General features: G+C 43.3%; 1 protein-coding gene across 1 annotated transcript in view; it reads left to right on the top strand.

The window, feature by feature from the left end:
* Positions 1-824: 824 nt before the first annotated feature.
* Positions 825-20,478, top strand: part of LOC136573390 (RH-like protein) — a 39,866-nt gene continuing 20,212 nt past the window's right edge. Inside the window, exons 1-3 of the mRNA XM_066574686.1 lie at positions 825-1,027; positions 14,821-15,007; positions 17,377-17,527. Coding sequence (XP_066430783.1) covers positions 889-1,027; positions 14,821-15,007; positions 17,377-17,527 — 477 coding nt within the window. The 5' untranslated portion in view covers positions 825-888. The remainder of the gene's footprint in view (positions 1,028-14,820; positions 15,008-17,376; positions 17,528-20,478) is intronic.

Raw genomic sequence — 20,478 nt, 5'->3', positions numbered from 1 at the left:
ATGAAAATGTCATGCAGCTCTGAGCTTACTGATGGCAAGTTTGAAATCTAGATCGTGAGAAAAAGAACTGACCTGAGCCGTGCGGACCATCCGCAGTGCAGAAAAGAAGAAGAATGTACAGGTACGTGCAGATGCCGGCTGGGCACAGGGTCGGATTTAGCTGTGCGCTCCCACATGCGGTATCCGCCCCGCCCCATGCGGCCTAATTCTGATGAGGGAACAACCATATAATTGTACTGCCAACTGTTCGGGCTTGAATTGTCTGAAGAGGTGATACATGTTATGGCCCCAATGTGTATTGCCACTTGGAAGCTTTTTATCTAATACTTACAGACATCTTAATTCATAGTCTAAGAAATATCCAATTTTAACCTATGTTAAGCTTTTGGAAAACAATAATAGCCATAAAGCAGACAACTACTAATTATCCTTAACCCTTTCCAATCCAATTTGTATTCTGGTTTTCCTAGGGGGCTTACTTTTTTTCTGCCGTTAAACAACAGCGCTACATGCTGGCTAGAGCCAGTACTGCATGAGGTGACACATTGGATAGGCTCCGACAGCAGAGAGGCTGGCAGTATACAGTAAGAGAACCCCAACGGACGACTCCCAACATCGGAGCTGTACAGCCTTAAATCAGAATGTCTTCAGAGGTCAGACAGTGGATTGGAAAGGGTTAATAGATAAACATAGCAGTTCTTTCACTGATCTCTCCAAGATGTTCTGAAAACTAAGTTGCTGACAAAGTATGCCCGCTGATAGTTCCCCGGCCTGCAAGAGATAAGACAGCATGGTATCATTTGGTTAACACCCATCAGAGTCATCCTTCTCACATGTCCCAGCTCAGGCTGAGGAAAAAGACATTTAGTATTCTCTTGACACCTAAAAATGGCCCCAAGATACTCGGCCAGCTTGAGAGGTTGCCTGCCATGGCTACTTCTTCTGTTACAGTCAGTTTTTATACTTGTCTTTTTGATCTTTTTACCCAATGACTACGGATTACAGAAAAGTCTGAATGAATATCCAGGTAAGAATGTACTGCTAATTAGATGCATAAATATTATTTTACACAGCTGTAGATATAATGGGTCACGTGATAGCTCAACCAGACTTTAATTTTAGTAGGAAACAACATTTTCTATTTCTATCTACATACAATAATTGTATTTGTTAACACTCCTTATAGCAGTATGTACCATAAGTGCATTAAGACCTATTTACACTTGTTTCTACGGCCAACAAACTGCAACAAAAATGACCTGATAAATTTATTCTACGGGTCAGTATGATTACTGTGATACCAAACTCATGTGTTTTTGTTTTTTTTGCTGTACTGCTTGTATTTTTTTTAAAGACATTTAATTTTTTTTAAAGTTATTTTCTGCGTGCAATAGCTTTTCTATTTTTCCGTCCACATAGTTGTGCGAGGGCTAATTGCTTGTGGGACGTCCTGCAGTTTGCAATAGTATCATTTTGGAATACATACAAATTTTTGATGGCTTTTTAGTGCATTTTTTTGGCAAACGTTCATCGTGTGGAGTAAATAATGCGTTGCTTTGATAGATCAGACTTTTATGGACGCAGCGATACTAAACATGCATTTTTGTTTTATGATTTGGATTCTTTTATTTAGTCTAACCAATGACTTGTAAACACAGTTCATTAATTACAACTTACTGGTGGATGATCTGCAGTGTTTATACCATGTGGAAACATACCCTGTATTTTACATAAACCTACCCTTATGGTGTTCAGTCAGCATGCAGTGTGTAACAGCGATTGTGAAATAGTTGCAGAATCACTTTTGTTATTCTTTTTATTTATTCTTTTTATTAAGCAGGGTTAGGGCTTATTCCGACATGCGTATTTTGGCCGGGTTTTCACGCCCGGCCGATATACGCTGTCTCTCTGCAGAGGAAGGAGGCGGGCTGGGATGGGAGCAGTGCACTGAGCTCCCACCCTCTCTTTGCCCCTCGCCACTATTTGCAATGGGAAAGGGCAGAACTTAGCTCCGCCCCTCCCCTCCCATTTCAAATAATGGCAAGGGGTGGAAGCTCAGTGCACTGCTCCCGGCCCGCCTCCTCCCCCTGCAGAGAAGGACAGCGTATATCGGCCGGGCGTAAAAACCAGGCCAATATACGTACGTCGGAATAAGCCCCTAATGGCGAGCCTACTGGATTAATTGTATAGGCATATTTCCAAAAAATACTATATAACGGCATTTGGATTACATTATTCCCCATAAGTGGAAAACCTTTTGTGGCAGAAAAAAACGGATATCATATTAAAGTTACTATAAGCCGCTTATCTGTTACAAACATTGTGTTGCACAGTGTAACCGTTCAGTGTAAATACAGCCAGCGATAGAACAACAAGTGATAAATCGTTCGCTCTTCGTTCATCGTTCGTTTTATGCAGCATAAAAATCATCGTTGGCCCGTTCACTAATCGTTCAGATCAAATATCCATCGTTAGGTCGTTCTCATTAACTTATACAGTAATTGTGAATAACTGAACGATTTCTTGGTTGAACGAGCCAACGATGTATGTGCCGGTATAACCAGGCTGCCTGAGCGAACTCTGACATCGCTCGCTCGTTCAAACAACAATGGTTTGGTGTAAACAGACAAACTTAATTTGTTGAGTTATTTTGTTATTTTTACCTTAAATTTGAATATAAAACAGACAGTTTTTATTCTGTACATCAGGCTTGGTTCTAGTTCAAGAAAACAGTAACACACTGATTCTTTTTTGCACACTTTCCCTTCTTTGTATAAGAAAAAATGACAAAAAAACACATATTTGGTATCATCATATCTGTAACGACCTGTGCAATAAATTGAACGCACTATTTATTCTGCATGGCAAAAACTGTAAAAAGAACACTATTTTGTTCATTTTGCCTCCAAATCAATATCAAATTAAATGATCAAAGAAGCTGTAGACAAGCAAATTAATTGCACAATCAAAATCTGCTCATGTGAATAAACCCATTGCGATCAATGGCTTCTATTTGCTATGTAAATTTTGCACGTGTAATACGCAGCACAAATGTGCTCTTTGTGAATAAGCCCTTAGGGCTTATTTAGTTGACCGTATATTGGCTCAGGTTTCACGCCGAGCCAGTATACAGTGTCCTTGTCTGCAGGCGGGGAGGAAGGGGAGGATGGAAGAGCCAGGAGCAGGAACTGAGTTCCCACCCCCTCTCCGCCCCTTGCCCCTATTTGCAATAGAAGGGGGTGAGACAGGGGCGGAGCTAAGTCCTGGTACTTAGCCCCGCCCCTCCTATTGCAAATAGTGGCGAGGGGCGGAGAGGGGGCGGGAGCTCAGTTCCTGCTCCTGGCTCTTCCATCCGCCCCCCCCTGTAGACAAGGACACCGTATATCGGCTCAGCGTGAAACCCGAGCCGATATACGGTCAGCTAAATAAGTCCTTATGCTGCATTCAAACACTACTGAATTTCAGCAATGTACAGTACAATAACTGTGGATATGGTTGTCAGAAACCCACTCACATGTAGCCGAAAAAGTCTGTGGGGGAAAACAAACATATTGTGGACTTTCACATTACCTTGTGGAAAAGCCGTGGATTTTTACAGTGAATTTCACACTTTCAATGTAAAAGTAAGGCTCTGAACACACTGCTTTTCGGCCTTATGTATGATGTATACCCTGGGAAAGGCACCCAGCTTATGAATCAAACATATCCATAGATCTCTAATCACACAATGGAGGCCAAAAGAATGGCTTTCTGGCCTTTGCCACGGAAGTATGCTTTGACATAAGTGCAGCAGTGGTCCAACACAAAATATATACCATTCAGTATACTTTATTTTCCACTTGGAGTCAATGAGTGACATATACCAAAGGGATAATGCCCACGGACGGATTTCTACTGCATTTCCCACAACGGACGTCCGTTTGTGAATTCTGCAGTTATTAGGTTCTATTGAACCTAATAGCTTTCTGCCTGCCAATGCTCACTTGCGGAATTCCGCCGCAGATTTCCTCAGCGGGAAATAAATCGCGGCATATTCTATTTGCCGTGGCTTTACGCTGCAGGAGATCTCCATTAATATAGCATATTATTGGAGACCACGGAAATCTGCGATCACTCGCAGGCACTATTGTGTTTTTAAACATGGTACTCCTGCGGCGTAAATCCGAGGGCGTATCCCGCAACACTTGTGGGGCCTATTCCAAAGCCTTCTGTTAGAGGTATACATTGGGATATCTTCCCAAGCAGATTTTGCTGCAGAAGTGATGCAAATAGTGTGGATGTAACCTGAGGATATGTTCACAAGGCAGATCTTTGCTGCAGAATTTCCCACAGAATGTGCACAGAATCCGCATCAAATCCACATCCCACGACTTTCATTAAAAGGCGATGGCCTATCTTCATGTTTACAAACAGCCCTACTCTTGTTCTGCATGTTTATGGATCTGTGCTGAATGCAATGTATACAGTCAGCTTGTAACTGACCAAACGTTCAGTAGAAAAAGGTGTGGTACAATATCCAAATCAGCGGAGTGCAGAGGCATGGATGGCACCGATAACAAGAGCCTTTGCTATTTTCTTTGCAGTTCAACGTAATTACATTGAACTGAAGTTATTGGTGTAACATCAAGTTTTAACCATCCATCATTTAAACATTAAAACACAAGAGGAAAAACATGGTGTTATCTGTGACATCTGTCATTTTGATGTGCGGACATGAAACATTTCATGTAATGCTTCCCTGTCTGTTATAAACACTGTCTGCCATCATGGCGCACAACAAATGATGCATTCTTAATCAATGGAATCCATATTAAAGGGAAATGGGCCCGTTCCCACAGCACCATTAACTACCGGTAAGTTATGGCGCTGTTATGGGGCGTGACAGGGAGTTGGGTGATGTATTTCTCATGATCCAGCGCTGTTGCCCTCTGAAGAGTGAGTATCGTATCTTTTTATGCTGTGGCATTAGTATTACCATTCACTGGAAAAAAGGGGTCTACCCCAAACCCTAATAAAACAACCCTATACCGCTATCTCTTTTCCACCCAAATTTGGAGCTGGACTGAGCATTCCATTAGGTTGCATTCTGACCAAACCTACATTCATCCATCCATCAAACTACAAGTTTGTAAAATAGTATGTTACTCTTGAGAACACATTTCCACTGCTCCAATGTACAGTAGTGGGGTCCTTTACACCATTCCGGCTGACACTTGGCATTGCAATTAGTGATCTTGGACTGTTTGACTATGAAAATCCATTTCATGAAGCCCCAAATGCACAGGTTTTGTGCTGATGTCACTACCAGAAACAGTTTGGAACTATGTGGTGAGTAGAGATGAGCAAGCGTACTTGTCCGAGCTTGATGCTCGTTCGAGTATTAGGGTGTTCGGGATGCTCGTTACTCGAGACGAGCATCACGCGATGTTCGAGTTACTTTCACTTTCATCTCTGAGACATTAGCGCGCTTTTCTGGCCAATAGAAAGACATGGAAGGCATTACAACTTCCTCCTGTGACCTTCCAGCCCTATACCACCCCCCTGCAGTGAGTGGCTGGGGAAATCAGATGACACCTGAGTATTAAAATCTGCCCCACCTGCGGCTCGCCACAGATGCATTCTGACAGAGATCAGGGAAAGTGCTGGTGATGCTGCTGCTATAGGGACAGTGTTAGGTGTTATATTCGTCTTGAAGAACCCCAACGGTCCTTCTTAGGGCCACATCTGACCATGTGCAGTACTGTTGAGGCTGCTTTTAGCAGTGTTGCACAATTTTATTTTTTTTTGTATGTCGGGCGTGCAGAGCATTGCGTCCTCAGTCTGCAGTCATTGTACAGAGTATAGGGGCAGTACTGGTGAGGCAGGGACAGTGGGAAAGGTGAAAGAGATATACTGTCTATATAGGCAGTGGGCTTTTTTTTAAAAATTGGGGAAAAATACTATATTTGGGCTGATGTGACCGTCTTCAGTGTACTGCGTGTCTGCTGGTGGTAGTAGTCCTAATTAATACGCAGCTAAGCGTTACAGCAGCCTTGCGCAAAATTGTTTCCTGGCTCTGCTGTGCCCGTTACATCACCGCCATCATAGCGCCAGAGGGAAACAGTATACATAATATACGCTGCATACAGAATCTGTCTGGTGTTTCAGCTCACCATTTAAAAAAATTAAAGCAAAATACTTAAGGCGTACCACTGCCCTTTGGCCACTTGACTGCTTCTGCGCTGTGAATTCCACTAGCTCAGTCATACGCACCTACGTCTCACTACAGGCGTGCGCAAAATTGTTTCCTGGCTCTGCTGTGCGCCTTACATCACCGCCGTCATAGCGCCAGAGGGAAACAGTATACATAATATACGCTGCATACAGTATCTGTCTGGTGTTTCAGCTCGCCATTTAAAAAAATTGAAGCAAAATACTTAAGGCCTACCTACTTAAGGAGGAGGATCCTGAAAGTGATCTTCCTAGTGAGGACAGCCATGTGTTGCGTACAGGTACCCTGGCACACATGGCGGACTTCATGTTAGGATGCCTTTCTCGTGACCCTCGCGTTACACGCATTCTGGCCACTACAGATTACTGGGTGTACACACTGCTCGACCCACAGTATAAGGAGAACCTATCCACTCTCATACCCGAAGAGGAAAGGGGTTCGAGAGTGATGCTATACCACAGGACCCTGGCGGACAAACTGATGGTAAAATTCCCATCCGACAGCGCTAGTGGCAGAAGGCGCAGTTCCAAGGGCCAGGTAGCAGGGGAGGCGCGGAGATCAGGCAGCATGTACAGCGCAGGCAGGGGAACACTCTCCAAGGCCTTTGCCAGCTTTATGGCTCCCCAGCAAGACTGTGTCACTGCTCCCCAGTCAAGGCTGAGTCGGCGGCAGCACTGTAAAAGGATGGTGAGGGAGTACGTAGCCGATCGCACGACCATCCTCCGTGACACCTCTGCCCCCTACAACTACTGGGTGTCGAAGCTGGACACGTGGCCTGAACTCACGCTGTATGCCCTGGAGGTGCTTGCTTGTCCTGCGGCTAGCGTCTTGTCAGAGAGGGTGTTTAGTGCGGCTGGGGGAATCATCACGGATAAGCGTACCCGCCTGTCAACCGACAGTGCCGACAGGCTTACACTCATCAAGATGAACAAAGCCTGGATTTCCCCAGACTTCTCTTCTCCACCATCGGACAGCAGCGGTACCTAAGCAATACGTAGGCTGCACCCGCGGATGGAAGCATCGTTCTCTATCACCATCAAAAACAGGGACCTTTTAGCTTCATCAATCTGTGTATTATATTCATCCTCCTCCTCCTGTTCCTCCTCCTGAAACCTCACGTAATCACGCCGAACGGGCAATTTTTCTTAGGCCCACAAGGCTCAGTCATATGACTTTTGTAAACAATGTTTATACGTTTCAATTCTCATTAAAGCGTTGAAACTTGCACCTGAACCAATTTTTATTTTAACTGGGCTGCCTACAGGCCTAGTTATAAATTAAGCCACAGTAACCGAAGCGATTAATGGGTTTCACCTGCCCTCTTGGTTGGGCATGGGCAATTTTTCTGAGGTACATTAGTACTGTTGGTACACCAATTTTTTTGGACCCTCGCCTACAGTGTAATCCTAGTAATTCTTATGGGCTTCGCCTGCACTCATGGTACAGCAAGGTGTGTGGGGTTGACCTACACTTTTGCTACATAAATATAAATGTAACTGGGGCCTTGTCTATACTGCAACTACTGAAATGTGAAAGAGACTGTTATCTCCCTAAACTGCTGCAACGGGAATGTTACTGTGGCCTGTCTTGACTGCTACTACTACTGAAATGGAACTAATACTGTGCTCCCCCTATACTGCTGCTTCGGAATTGTTACTGGGGCATGTCTGGACTGCTACTACTACTGAAATGGAACTAAGACTGTGTTCCCCCTATACTGCTGCTAGTGATATGTTACTGGGGCCTGTCTGGACTGCTACTACTACTGAAATGGAACTAATATTGTGCTCCCCCTATAATGCTGCTAGTGATATGTTACTGGGGTCTGTCCCTAGTGCTACCGCTGAAATGTTACTAATTCTGGGCTCTACCTATACCGCTGCTAATGCTATGTCACTGGGGTGTGGAAACGGAGGCTTCCCAAAAACATGATGGTGGCGAGGCCATTTCCCACCAACGCGGTTACTGTTAAGGTGCATATAACCACGGACACGTGGAGAGGACACATAGTGCCTCAAAAACATCCCCCTCCTCCTCCAACAATGAAAACATTCTTGGCAAATACCTTTGCATTGGTCCGTCTGGTGGCAGTCCCAAGAATTTCACCTTTACCGACACAACAAGAGAGCCCCCCCACCATCCCCCCGCCACGGTCCACTTAATCCTGGCCACATTCCGAAAACCAACAAAATAAAACCGCGCTACTAGGTCCGCAGTCGCCACCACATTCCCACCAACGCAGTTACTGTTAAGGTACATATTACCAGTCCGACTGGGGCATGCACTGTGGGCCGAAGCACACCTGTATTGTATGTGACGTTAGCTCTGCTGAGCAGGGCACTGCAATGGGATACATTTATGTACCGCCGATGGGTTCCAGGGAGCCACCCATGCTGTGGGTCCACAGGGACTTCACATTGGGGATTTGTACCTGCCAGTGTCTATGTATTAAAAACCCCGGTCAGACTGGGGCATGCAGTGTGGGCCGAAGACCACCTGCATTTAATCGAACGTTACCTCAGCTGTGATGGGCAATGCAATGGGATATATTTATGTACCACCGGTGGCTTCCTGGGACCCACCCATGCTGTCGGTCCACACGGAGTTGTAACTGCATGTGTCCACTTCTAAAGAACCCCAGTCTGACTGGGGCATGCAGTGTGGGGCGAAGCCCACCTGCATTAAACCTGACATTACCTCACCTGTGCTGGGCACTGCAATGGGATTTATTTATGTACCGCCGGTGGGTTCCAGGGAGCCACCCATGCTGTGGGTCCACAGGGACTTCACAATAGGGAGTTGTACCTGCCTGTGTCTACTTTTAAAAAACCCCAGTGTGACTGGGGCATGCAGTGTGGGCCGAAGTCCACCTGCATTTAATCTGACGTTAGCTCTGCTGTCCAGGGCACTGCAATGGGATACATTTATGTACAGCCGGTGGGTTCCAGGGAGCCACCCATGCTGTGGGTGCACACGGAATTCCCATTACGGAGTTGTACCTGCCTGTGACTATTTATAAAAAAACCCCGGTCTGACTGGGGCATGCAGACACCTTGACAGAATGAATAGTGTGTGGCACATGGGTTCCCCATTGCTATGCCCACGTGTGCAGCTCCTGATGGAGGTGGCACAGGATTGGATTTCTCATTGCTTCTGTACAGCATTGTGGGCTATCGCCCCACCCCTTTTAAAGAGGGTCGCTGCCTGGCCGTGCCAACCCTCTGCAGTGTGTGCCTGCGGTTCCTCCTCATGGCAGACGCACTTATAAATAGACATGAGGGTGGTGTGGCTATGAGGCCAGCGTGTGGCATGAGTGCAGCTGAAGGCTGCGCAGGGCACTTTGGTGTGCGCTGTGGACACTGGGTCGTGCGGGGGGGGGGGGGGGGTTGGGCAGCATGTAACCCAGGAGAAGTGGCAGTGGAGTGTCATGCAGGCAGTGATTGTGCTTTGTTGGAGGTAGTGTGGTGCTTAGCTAAGGTATGCATTGCTAATGAGGGTTTTTCAGAAGTATAAATTGTTGGGAGGGGGGGCACTCTTGCCGCTATTGTGGCTTAATAGTGGGACCTGGGAACTTGAGATGCAGCCCAACATGTAGCCCCCACCTGCCCTATCCGTTGCTGTGTCGTTCCCATCACTTTCTTGAATTTCCCAGATTTTCACAAATGAAAACCTTAGCGAGCATCGGCGATACACAAAAATGCTCGGGTCGCCCATTGACTTCAATGGGGTTCGTTACTCGAAACGAACCCTCGAGCATCGCGAAAAGTTCGTCTCGATTAACGAGCACCCGAGCATTTTGGTGCTCGCTCATCTCTAGTGGTGAGTGATCCAACAATTGATGATGATTGTTACATAACAAAGGTTATGGCATACAACGGCCTTATTCTGGGCATTAACTTTCATAGCCTACCATTTTATGGCCATTTGTCGTTGGCTGCACTTAGACTAAACAATTATCTTTACTTTCGCTTGTTTGAATGATTTTTTGAACAATACATATTTACAGTGGGTGTGACTGAAAACCCTGAGCTCAATTAAGAGAGGTGTCCACATACTTTTGGCATATAGTGCATGTAGACATTAAAAAAAAAAAAAAAAAAGAGTAAAGAAAAAAAATTTAAAAAGAAGACATAACATGCATTAAATATACGCCATATGACCATATACAGGATGCTCCATTCAACCTTCCCATGCTTGAGTCATTCAATGTGGTAAAATTATGACAAACGATGGATTGTAATTAGGACTAAATGAAAGTAAACCTCAGAAAATTTTGGACCTCATTTATCAAATCAGTCTAAAAATAATGGTCATTGCTGCCTATAACAACCAATCACAGCTTAGCTTTAATTTTACCAGAGCAGTATAAGAAAAAAGCTGAGCTGCTATTGGCAGCAAAGAGACTTTTATTATTAGACAGGCTTGATAAATCCCAGGAGACATCAATTCTGCAACCTTATTCCATTAGAGAACTTGCGTGCTTAACCCCTTAATGACGAGGCCCTTCTTTTAAAAAATTGTAACTCCTTTATTTATCCATCAACATAGCTGTATGAGGGCTTGTTTTTTGCGAGACGAGTTGTATTTTTCAATGGTGCTTTTTAATGCACCATATAATGTAGTGAAAAACTTTTTAAAATTCTAGGAGGAGTAAAATGAAAAAAAAAATTACATTCCACCATCTTTCAGTGCGCCTTGCTTCTACGGTGCACAAACGGCAACAAAAGCGACATAATAACTTTATTCTATGGGTCAGTACGATTACTACGATACCAAACTTGTAGAGTTTTTTTTTTGCTGTACTACTTTTATTTTTTTTCAAAGACATTTAATTTTTTAAAATTATTTTCTGCCGCCATCTTCTGCGCACAATAACTTTTTTATTTCCTTCTATGTCATTGTGCGAGGGCTTGTTTTTGTAGTTTGCATTGGTACCATTTCGGAATACATATGACTTTTTGATCGCTTTTTATTGCATTTTTTCTGGGAGACAGGGTGACTGAAAAAGTGCATCTCTACCGCTCTTTCCTTTTTTTTTTCAGACGACGTTCACTGGACAGGGTAAATAATGTGCTAGTTTGATAGCTCAGACTTTTACAAACGTGGCGATACCAAATATGTGTTTTTGTTTTATGAGTTAGATTTTTTTATTATAGATATGGCAAAAGGCGGGTGATATAAACTTTTATTACTTTTTTTTTCACAATCAGTAAAACTTTATTGTCTTATTTTTACTTTTTTTTTTAGTCCCCATTACAGTTGAGCGAACGTACTCTGCCGAGCTTGATGCTTGTTCGAGTATTAGCGTACTCGATGGTGCTCGTTACTCGAACGAGCATCAAATCGTGTTCGACCCTGACCCAGCTTTTGGCTCCTCCCCGCTGTGACTTGCCTGTTTTAGCCCCTCCCCGTCGCAACGCAGCGCGCGTCATTGGCAAATCTTTTGTCTGGTAGGAAGGAGAGAGAGGGAGGGAGAGACAGAGACAGACAAGAAAAAAAAAAAAGCTCGGCACCCGGCGTCCCACATACAAAAATGCTCGAGTCTCCCATTGTAGTCAATGGGGTTCATTACTCGAGTACAGCTCTCGAATTTTACGAAAAACTCGACTTGAATACTATAGCATTACATCACACTGCAATCTGACAGGCAGTCTATCAGGCCACCCCAAAAGGTCCCCGGCTGCCATACACCCGCATGTCTCCCTGCGATCTCATCGCGTTTGGGGGGGGGGGGGCGTACAGGACCCCCAAACATTGTTGACAGCAGCATTTAAAGGGTTATTAGTCACAATTGGACACGCGACCAATTGCAGCTATTGCCCATTGGTGTCAGCTGTAATAAGCAGCTGACACCCGCGCTGTATGAAGAGAGGTCACGCCGCGATCTATCTTTATACATACCCCGATGCTGTAGGATGTAAATGTACGTCCTGAAGTGTGAAGGGGTTAAAGGCCCTGTTATCTTCATTGGATTCATTTTAATGAGCAATGTTTTGCTCCTACCAATACAGTGAGAGTGAAAAATCACAGTTTGTCCTACTTTTGAGTGATTCTTCTGCAGGGATCACCTATTATTCTGCAGGGGAGACAAAAAAACTGCATATAGGCTCAGTCAGATGAGCAAATTTTTTTAGAGCATGAATAGCTGCGCTAAAAAAAATTGCACATCGTGTGTAATAAAACCGCGTGACTGGGTGCATTTGGACTCGTGTGTCCTATCTCTTGGAGATGCGATTCTTTAGCACCTCTAAAAATGGACATGTGACTGCATGCATTGGAAAGCATTGGTTCTAATAGAGAGAATTTTTAATTGCGCCCACGTATTCATGCACAAAAAGATTGCTATTCTGACCGCGGCCATACACGCAATGCATTTTTTCCATTTTAACTATTGAAGGCACATGCAATTTTGTCATGTTTTCATGTTTTTAAAGGGGAAGCGCATTGCAGAATCCTGAAAATCTCAGGGGTATGGTCATGGGCAGGGCTTAAGACATAGAATTTTACCTCTGTCGTTATAAAAAAAATACAGAGCCGGTTAAAAAAAAAGCAGGAAGCAAATTCCACAGCTTTTCTGCATCCAAAAACAGTCAAAATCTGTACCATTGGTGCAGATTTTGACTGGAAATCAGTCACTCATCCGCAGCTGATTTTGTACTATGCAGCACTCCCCCCTCACCTCCTCCATAGTCTCCCCGAATTCTGGTTCCCAGCGGCCTGTAGTGACCTCACCTGACCAGCATCACCTGACCAGGCCGTTAGGAACTGAAAGCCGGGGAGGGCTGACTTCAGGAAGCTTACAGAGGAGGTGAGGGGGGCGCCACATAGTGTGAAATGAGATACAGATACGCAACTGATTTTCAGTCAAAATCTGCACCAATGGTACAGATTTTGACAGTTTTTTTAGATGCAGAATTTGCTTTGGAAATTTTCACTGCGGACATTCTGCAGCATTTCTTCCACTTCTAAATATACCCTAAGTTAGCTTGAGGTACGATGCCACGTGCAGAGTGGTCTCAGTAGTAATAGTGTCCCTTATATCAGCCTCAGTAGTAATAGTTACCCCCACAGTGGCATCAATAGTAAGAGTGACCCCCACAGTAGCCCCAGTAGGATTAGCACCCCCTTATACCTGCCCTAGCAATAATAGTAACCCTCACAGTAGCCCCAATAGTATTAGCACCCCCTTATACCTGCCCCAGCAATAAATGTAACCCCCCCACAGTAGCCTCAATAGTATTCACACTCCCTTATAGCAGCCCCAGCAATAATAGTAACCCTCATAGTAGTCCCAATAGTATTAGCGTCCCCCTATACTAGCCCCAGCAATAATAGTGACCCCCACAGTAGCCCCAATAGTATTAGCGCCACCCTATACCAGCCCCAGCAATAATAGGGACCCCTACAGTAACCTCAATAGTATTAGCACCCTCCTATACTATCACCAGCAATAATAGCGACCCCCACAGTAGCCCCAATAGTATTAGTGCCCCCCTATACCAGCCCCAGCAATAATAGTGACCCCCACAGTAGCTCCAGCCAGCAATAATAGTAACCCCCCAACAGTAGCCCCAGCAATAATAGTGACCCCTCCACAGTAGCCCTAATAGTATTAGCGCCCCCCTATACCAGCCCCAGCAATAAAAGTGATCCCGACAGTAGCTCAAGCAATAATAGTGCCCCCCCCCCCAGTAGCCCCAGCAATAATAGTGACCCCCACAGAAGCGCCATAGTATTAGCACTCCCCTAAGAGCCATATACTTACCTCTTTCTGGACTTCACAGCGCTGCAGCTCCTCTCAGCACTGCTACCGGCATCAGTGTGTGTGTGTGTGTGCACCCACAGCAGCGCTTCCTCCCCTCCTCTCCTCTTGCAGAACCAAAGCGGAAAGGTGAGAGGAGGAGGGGACGAAAATCCTGGATGCACACACTGCCATCAGTGTGTGCATCCGGCCATGGCGCTGCAGAGTGATTGCTGGCCAGGGAACTGCCACACCCTGGCCGGTAATCACTATAATCGTGACCCGATGTCCAGAAAGTGGGACAAATGGCTGTCCCACTGGGGTCCCGGCAGAAGGCGGAACACAGGGTTCCAAAGCAGGACTGTCCCACCTACATCAGGACGTCTAGTCACCTTATCATAATTTTATCACATTGAATGACTGAAATGTGGGAGGTTTGAATAGAACACCCTGTATAATATACATAAAGTTACTCATAACAACAATGGCAAAATAGCTTTTTACCCCTTTTTAACCATAATATAAATGTGTTAGTATATATGAAAATGTGTGTAAAGTATTCTTCAATTCATCTAGTAAATAAAGCAAATATGAGGATGTAAAAAATTAAAATTTATGAGCAGCAGAATGCATAGAGGCAAAAACAAAGCAAATAAAAGTGTGTGTGTCTGCAAGTCCTCAAGGGTTTAAAAATGTTTAATGAAACAAAGTTATTTGATAGTAAGTAATTAAGTAGTCTATCATTTTATTTGCTAAGTAGCAGCTCAATCAGCAGCCCATTATTTATTTGCAATATACCGCTAGAAATACTTGCTCGATGAGGTTTTTTGCTAATTTTATGTGTTTCTGTTGCATTTTTCCTCTTTAGTACTGCAAGATGTGAATGTCATGATTTTCCTTGGGTTTGGATTCTTATTTGGATTCTTAAAAAAGTTTGGATTCAGTGGAATTGCTTTTAACTTTTTGAATGCAGCAATAGGATTTCAATGGGCCGTTATTCTAGATAGCTTAATATTTAAGAACTCCACTGATTTGCAAGCCATTGGCATAAACAGGTATGTTATGTCATAGTTTCACTTTTTCAAATGTGCTCCTTATAGCAGTAAGTTAATACATTAGCTATAAAAGTCTCTCTCTCTATACTTATAATATATATACTGTATATATCATTACCTCTGACTGAATTTTTGTGATACTGCAAGGTCAAATGCTCGTATGTAAACATTAAAGTGTAACGATCGTGGTAATTGTGTACATTTACACTGATTCCACAGTATTCTACTCATATTCATCTTCATCATTTTATTGAAAGCTATTTTGAATCAGAAATAAATGTCCATTATAGTGTCAAGGATTTTAGTTTCCACTCTTTGGTTCGCAACCGTTATAGTCGTCTTTATTATCTTTTTGTTTCATGGGGATTTTTGAACATGACCCCCCTTGCTCCATAGACACTTTTCTTTGGTCTGACCACGCACTAGTGTATGGTGACCTTCTGGGCTTCAGAAGAGAGCCAAGAGCCAATAGTTGGCAATTGAATGACAATCTCCTAAATGTCTGAACCATTCCACATCCGCACAGGGACGAGACAGGGATGCCCTCTGTCTCTTTTCCTATATATCTTGGTAATGCGGTCCTTGGCCAATGCCATTAGACAGAAAGATTCAATCAGGGGTATTTCAGTTGGTCCATTTGAGCACAAGGTGTCTTTCTTTGCCGATGATTTACTGTTGTATGTCTACTCCCCCCAGTGGGTCTGCAGATGGCCCTCCGAGAGTTTGACTGCTCTGGCAGAGTTACGGTAGTAACTTTAAAGTTAACACCCAGAAATCAGAGATCATAAATGTCACTTTATCGCAGGCTGAGGCTTCTGATATGACAAGTGCTTTTCATTTTCGATTGAGAGGTTGTTCAATTAAGTATTTGGGAATACATCTCCTGGTTGACCCCCCCCCCCCCCAAAGCATTCTCTCTTAATTACAAGGCCTTGGTAGCTGATCTGGAGAAGGACTTGGAGAGGTGAAGACACCTCAAACATTCTTGGATAGGTACAATAAACATGATATAAATGGACACGCTTCCCAAGTCTGGTTTGGCTCTGCTGTACAGGTGCACATGGTATTCTCCCTTGCACTGCTCACCCCACTAGTGGGTAGTCTTTGCTTTCCAGCCACTTTCGATAGTCACTCTCTGATTTCTCTTCGGGGTGACCTCATTCCCCATTTGAGGAATGTGTTTTGTCAGTTGGGACTAAGGCCCTTAATAGTTGTACTCAGGGATAATAGAATTCAAGCAGGATTCTGGCAACAATATTTACAATTTAAAAGGTTTGACACCTTCGATGAACCGCTCCATTAAACTTACACCATTCCAGGAACTATGTTTCTCAACAGTTCCACAGGTTGCTACTGTCCATTGAGATGAGGCACGCCAGACCTAGGTTCACCAGGATATGGAAGAGGGAGCTGGGAAAGATGATCTACGGAATAAATATTTTATCTTGTCCCATAAACTAGCTCTTTGTGTAGATTGCAAGAACTTAATTTTTAGATTTTATCCCAGTTGTATAGAACAGTGAACTTGCTTAAAATGTATGGTTAAGCCTCGCAATTGTGCCGAGCCAGAAACTATGACATACATTTGTGGTTGCTGTCTCCTATATGTGGAATTGTGTTGGGATATCATTGCCCTCTATACCACTGACTGCAGGTCCACTATTGTTTTGACCCCAGAGATGGCCCTGTTGTCTATGTTCTCTGGCCCTATAGCTTGTATTACAAAAGATCTCCCATTCTTCTTTGTTCTAGTGCTACAGATCATCCTTTGGCTATGGATATCTAATGTTGTACCTTCTAGATTAATGTGGTTTGAAACACTTAACACCATAAAGTGGTTTGAGGAGAAAAGAGCAGCTGAGGATAACTGCTTCAAGGAGGTCTTCTATGTTCCTTGGCAGCTGTGGATCATGTTTAGAGAGACCCAAAGATTCCAGAACTGGATTTCTCAGGGCTCGCTTGCTCTTCTGACTATTTAAGTTTTCTTGGTGGCAGTATGATTGCCAGATTTAGTGCAGGCCAATTGTTTTCCCTATCTTCCCTTTTCATTCCCCCTCTTCTTTTTCTTTTAGTTACATAGATTAGTTTGGGAGTAATGGTTTACCGGTAAAAACTGGTCATTTCAGGCTTTTTGCTCATGAGATTCACCTCCACTCTGTGACATGTTGTCATTAGCTTATGTTTGCCTGGCTGTAATCTCCTTTTATGTATGTAATGAGGATGACTAATAACATCTTTTTAAACACTAAAAGTAATCATATTAAATTTGTTATGCTAAAGAGCTGTATATGAAATTATGTAGAAAGTCTATTTTTGTAATGAGATAAAAATGTTTTTAATTTGCATTTACCATGATATTTTTTTCACAGCCTAAAAATAGGACTAATGTGCACATTTCCAGTCTTAATCTCATGCGGAGTTGTTTTAGGAAAAATTAGTCCTCTACAGTTGATTGTGATGACTGTCCTTGAATTACCTTTATTTTCTGCAAACAGATACATTATGACAAGTTATCTTAAGGTAAGAGACTTTTGTGCTAAAAACAGAAACCAGAGAATTTTCACAATGAAAAACTATTTAGATTTTATTCAATCTAAGGATTTTCTTCATTCAGGTCATTGTATATCTTAATTAAAGTATTGCACCTTATCGCTGAACATTGGACCAAGTCAGCAGGGACTAATACAGTAAACCACATCAGCTTACCTCCTCTCCACCATCTAAAGAAAAATGCATGATAAAGGCACCTCCCAATGCAAGAATATCTTTTTGGTAGTGCTTTTGTGCTTTTTTTATGTTTTTTTTTTTCAGATGATGGAGAGGAGATATGTTCATGGGTCTTGACATATTTTCCTCTGCTGACTTGGGCCAACGTTGAAGAATGATGTGTTTTGTTTTTATTGATTTCTTAGAAAATTTTTGAAGACTTAACTTTCCTTCTCTTCATCAGCAGCTAGTTGTTTTACTCTGCTAATCATAGTATATCTTGTATATAAAATCAACTGAGGAAGCCACGTCTTTATGTTTTGATTTTTTACTAAACAAGATAAAATAGGTCAGCACTACCCGATGGAAATATATCTGAATAGAAATCTATAGGTGCGCGTTAAACAATGGCTGCAACATACAGTAGAAGCAGAAACCAAAAGTGGCAAAAACACTCATAATACATTTACTGTCAGAGGTATACATACCTATAATCTATCCTCTAACCACATTAAATAATGCAAGGTTCTTGGTATATAATTCAATCAAATTACTTTGGCCCATCTACCAACATCCAGGTGACTGCGCTCAGATGGGTCCTAACTAAAGATGAGCGAACACCAAAATGTTCGGGTTCGCGTTATTCGAAACGAACTTCCCGCGATGTTCGGGTGTTCGTTTCGAATAACGAACCCCATTGAAGTCAATGGGCGACCGGAACATTTTTGTATTTCGCCGATGCTCGCTAAGGTTTTCATGTGTGAAAATCTTGGCAATTCAAGAAAATGATGGGAACGACACAGCAAGTTCTCCTCTGCCACAGCTGTAACAGCTGTGGCAGAGAAGAACGATGTTAGCCCATTGAATTCAATGGAGCCGTCAATACAGCCGACTCCACTGAATGCAATGGGCTGCCGGCGATCGCGGGATGAATTGTCGGAAAGGGGTTAAATATATAAGCCCTTTCCTGCAATTCATCCAGAAATGTGTAAAAATAAAAAATATATATATACTCACCTGGTGCCGACAGACGGAGTTCAGCGCGGCAGGCTGCAGTTCTCCTGAACTGCTCTGAACAGCTGTTAGTAGTATTCAGCAGCCGGGGATTTAAAATCCCCGCCTGCTGAATAAGATGCCTCTGAATGGTCACAGCCTGACCAATCAGAGGCCAGCCCTCACTCACACCCATTCATGAATTCATTGGAGAGCTGCCCCTGAGCCAATCAGAGGCAGCCCTCACTCACCCATTCATGAATTCATGAATGGGTGTGAGTGAGGGCTGGCCTCTGATTGGTCAGGCTGTGACCATTCAGAGGCATCTTATTCAGCAGGCGGGGATTTTAAATCCCCGGCTGCTGAATACTACTCACAGCTGTTCAGAGCAGTTCAGGAGAACTGCAACCTGCCGCGCTAAACTCCGTCTGTCGGCACCAGGTGAGTATATATATATTTTTTATTTTTACACATTTCTGGATGAATTGCAGGAAAGGGCTTATATATTTAACCCCTTTCCGACAATTCATCCCGCGATCGCCGGCAGCCCATTGCATTCAGTGGAGTCGGCTGTATTGCCGGTTCCATTGAATTCAATGGGCAAACATCGTTCTTCTCTGTCACAGCTGTTACAGCTGTGGCAGAGAAGAAGGATTTGTCTTCTATATGTTCTCAATGGGGTTGGCGCTGCTGCCGCCGGCCCCATTGAGCGCATATAGAAATGATTTCTCAGGGAAGAAAGTTAAAGTAACCCGAACATCCGAACATCGTGTGGTGTTCGTTACGAATAACGAACATCCCGAACACCCTAATATTCGCCCGAGCATCAAGCTCGGACGAGTACGTTCGCTCATCTCTAGTCCTAACGCTAAAACCAGGCGGTATAATCTCAACCTGGGAAAGTTAGGTTCCTTCCTCTCAGAATGCTCCTCTCTTGGGACTAAGCCTACAAATAAAACCAGGGAAGGTAGGATACCATTCATATGCTCCAGTAGGAGGGACAGAGGGTAAATGGGCTGCAGGTGTGCATGACCAAGTAAAGGCAGCCAAAACTTCAATATTTGTACAAAAAACATAAAGTAGGTCAGCACTACCCAATGGAAATATATCTCAATAGATTTTTTTCACTAATCTCTTTCACCATGGTTGTGCTTACAGTTATTAGACATCTGCAAAATTTGATATTAAATAAGTATTGAATTGCTCTGATTGTTGAGAAACTGTTTAGCTGTGTGTCCACTAGAAGGAGAGAGGTGCTGGAGGGATCTACTACTAACTCTCTACAATTAATTTATGTGGTATTATTTCTCTAACTACATACATTGCTTGTACAGTATTAACAGTGGACCTCCAATCAACTTGTTAGAACTTTCTCAAGCCTGTTTAATGGAAATAGCATGTACCTGAGCTCAACTCTGAGCATCATAGAAACTGAGTTCTATCTGAGACTGGGTTCAATTTTTGTGACTGCAGGGCATTTTTTTTGCATTAAGTTTCCAGGATTGCTGCAAAACAATTGTGGAGAACCACTGAAAAATTACAAAGCAGCCCCAACATGTGAACCAACCCTAAGATCTAACACATTTAATTAATTACTACAAATCTAATTTTACTTTCTCATTATGGGATAATGTGTGTAAATTGATGGAAAAAAGTATTATCCTTTATGGGTGTAATGTATCAAAATGTGGGAAAAATGAAGATGCCTAAATGGTGTTTGAGTGTATTGTAGAAAGGATATCTTTATTAATTCTTTGATTTTACTTTAGGCT

The sequence above is a fragment of the Eleutherodactylus coqui genome, chromosome 1 (genome assembly GCF_035609145.1).
Source record: "Eleutherodactylus coqui strain aEleCoq1 chromosome 1, aEleCoq1.hap1, whole genome shotgun sequence".
Classification (NCBI taxonomy): Eukaryota; Metazoa; Chordata; class Amphibia; order Anura; family Eleutherodactylidae; genus Eleutherodactylus; species Eleutherodactylus coqui.
Note: the sequence above shows the minus strand (reverse complement) of the source record. Positions and strands in the feature narration are given on the sequence as shown.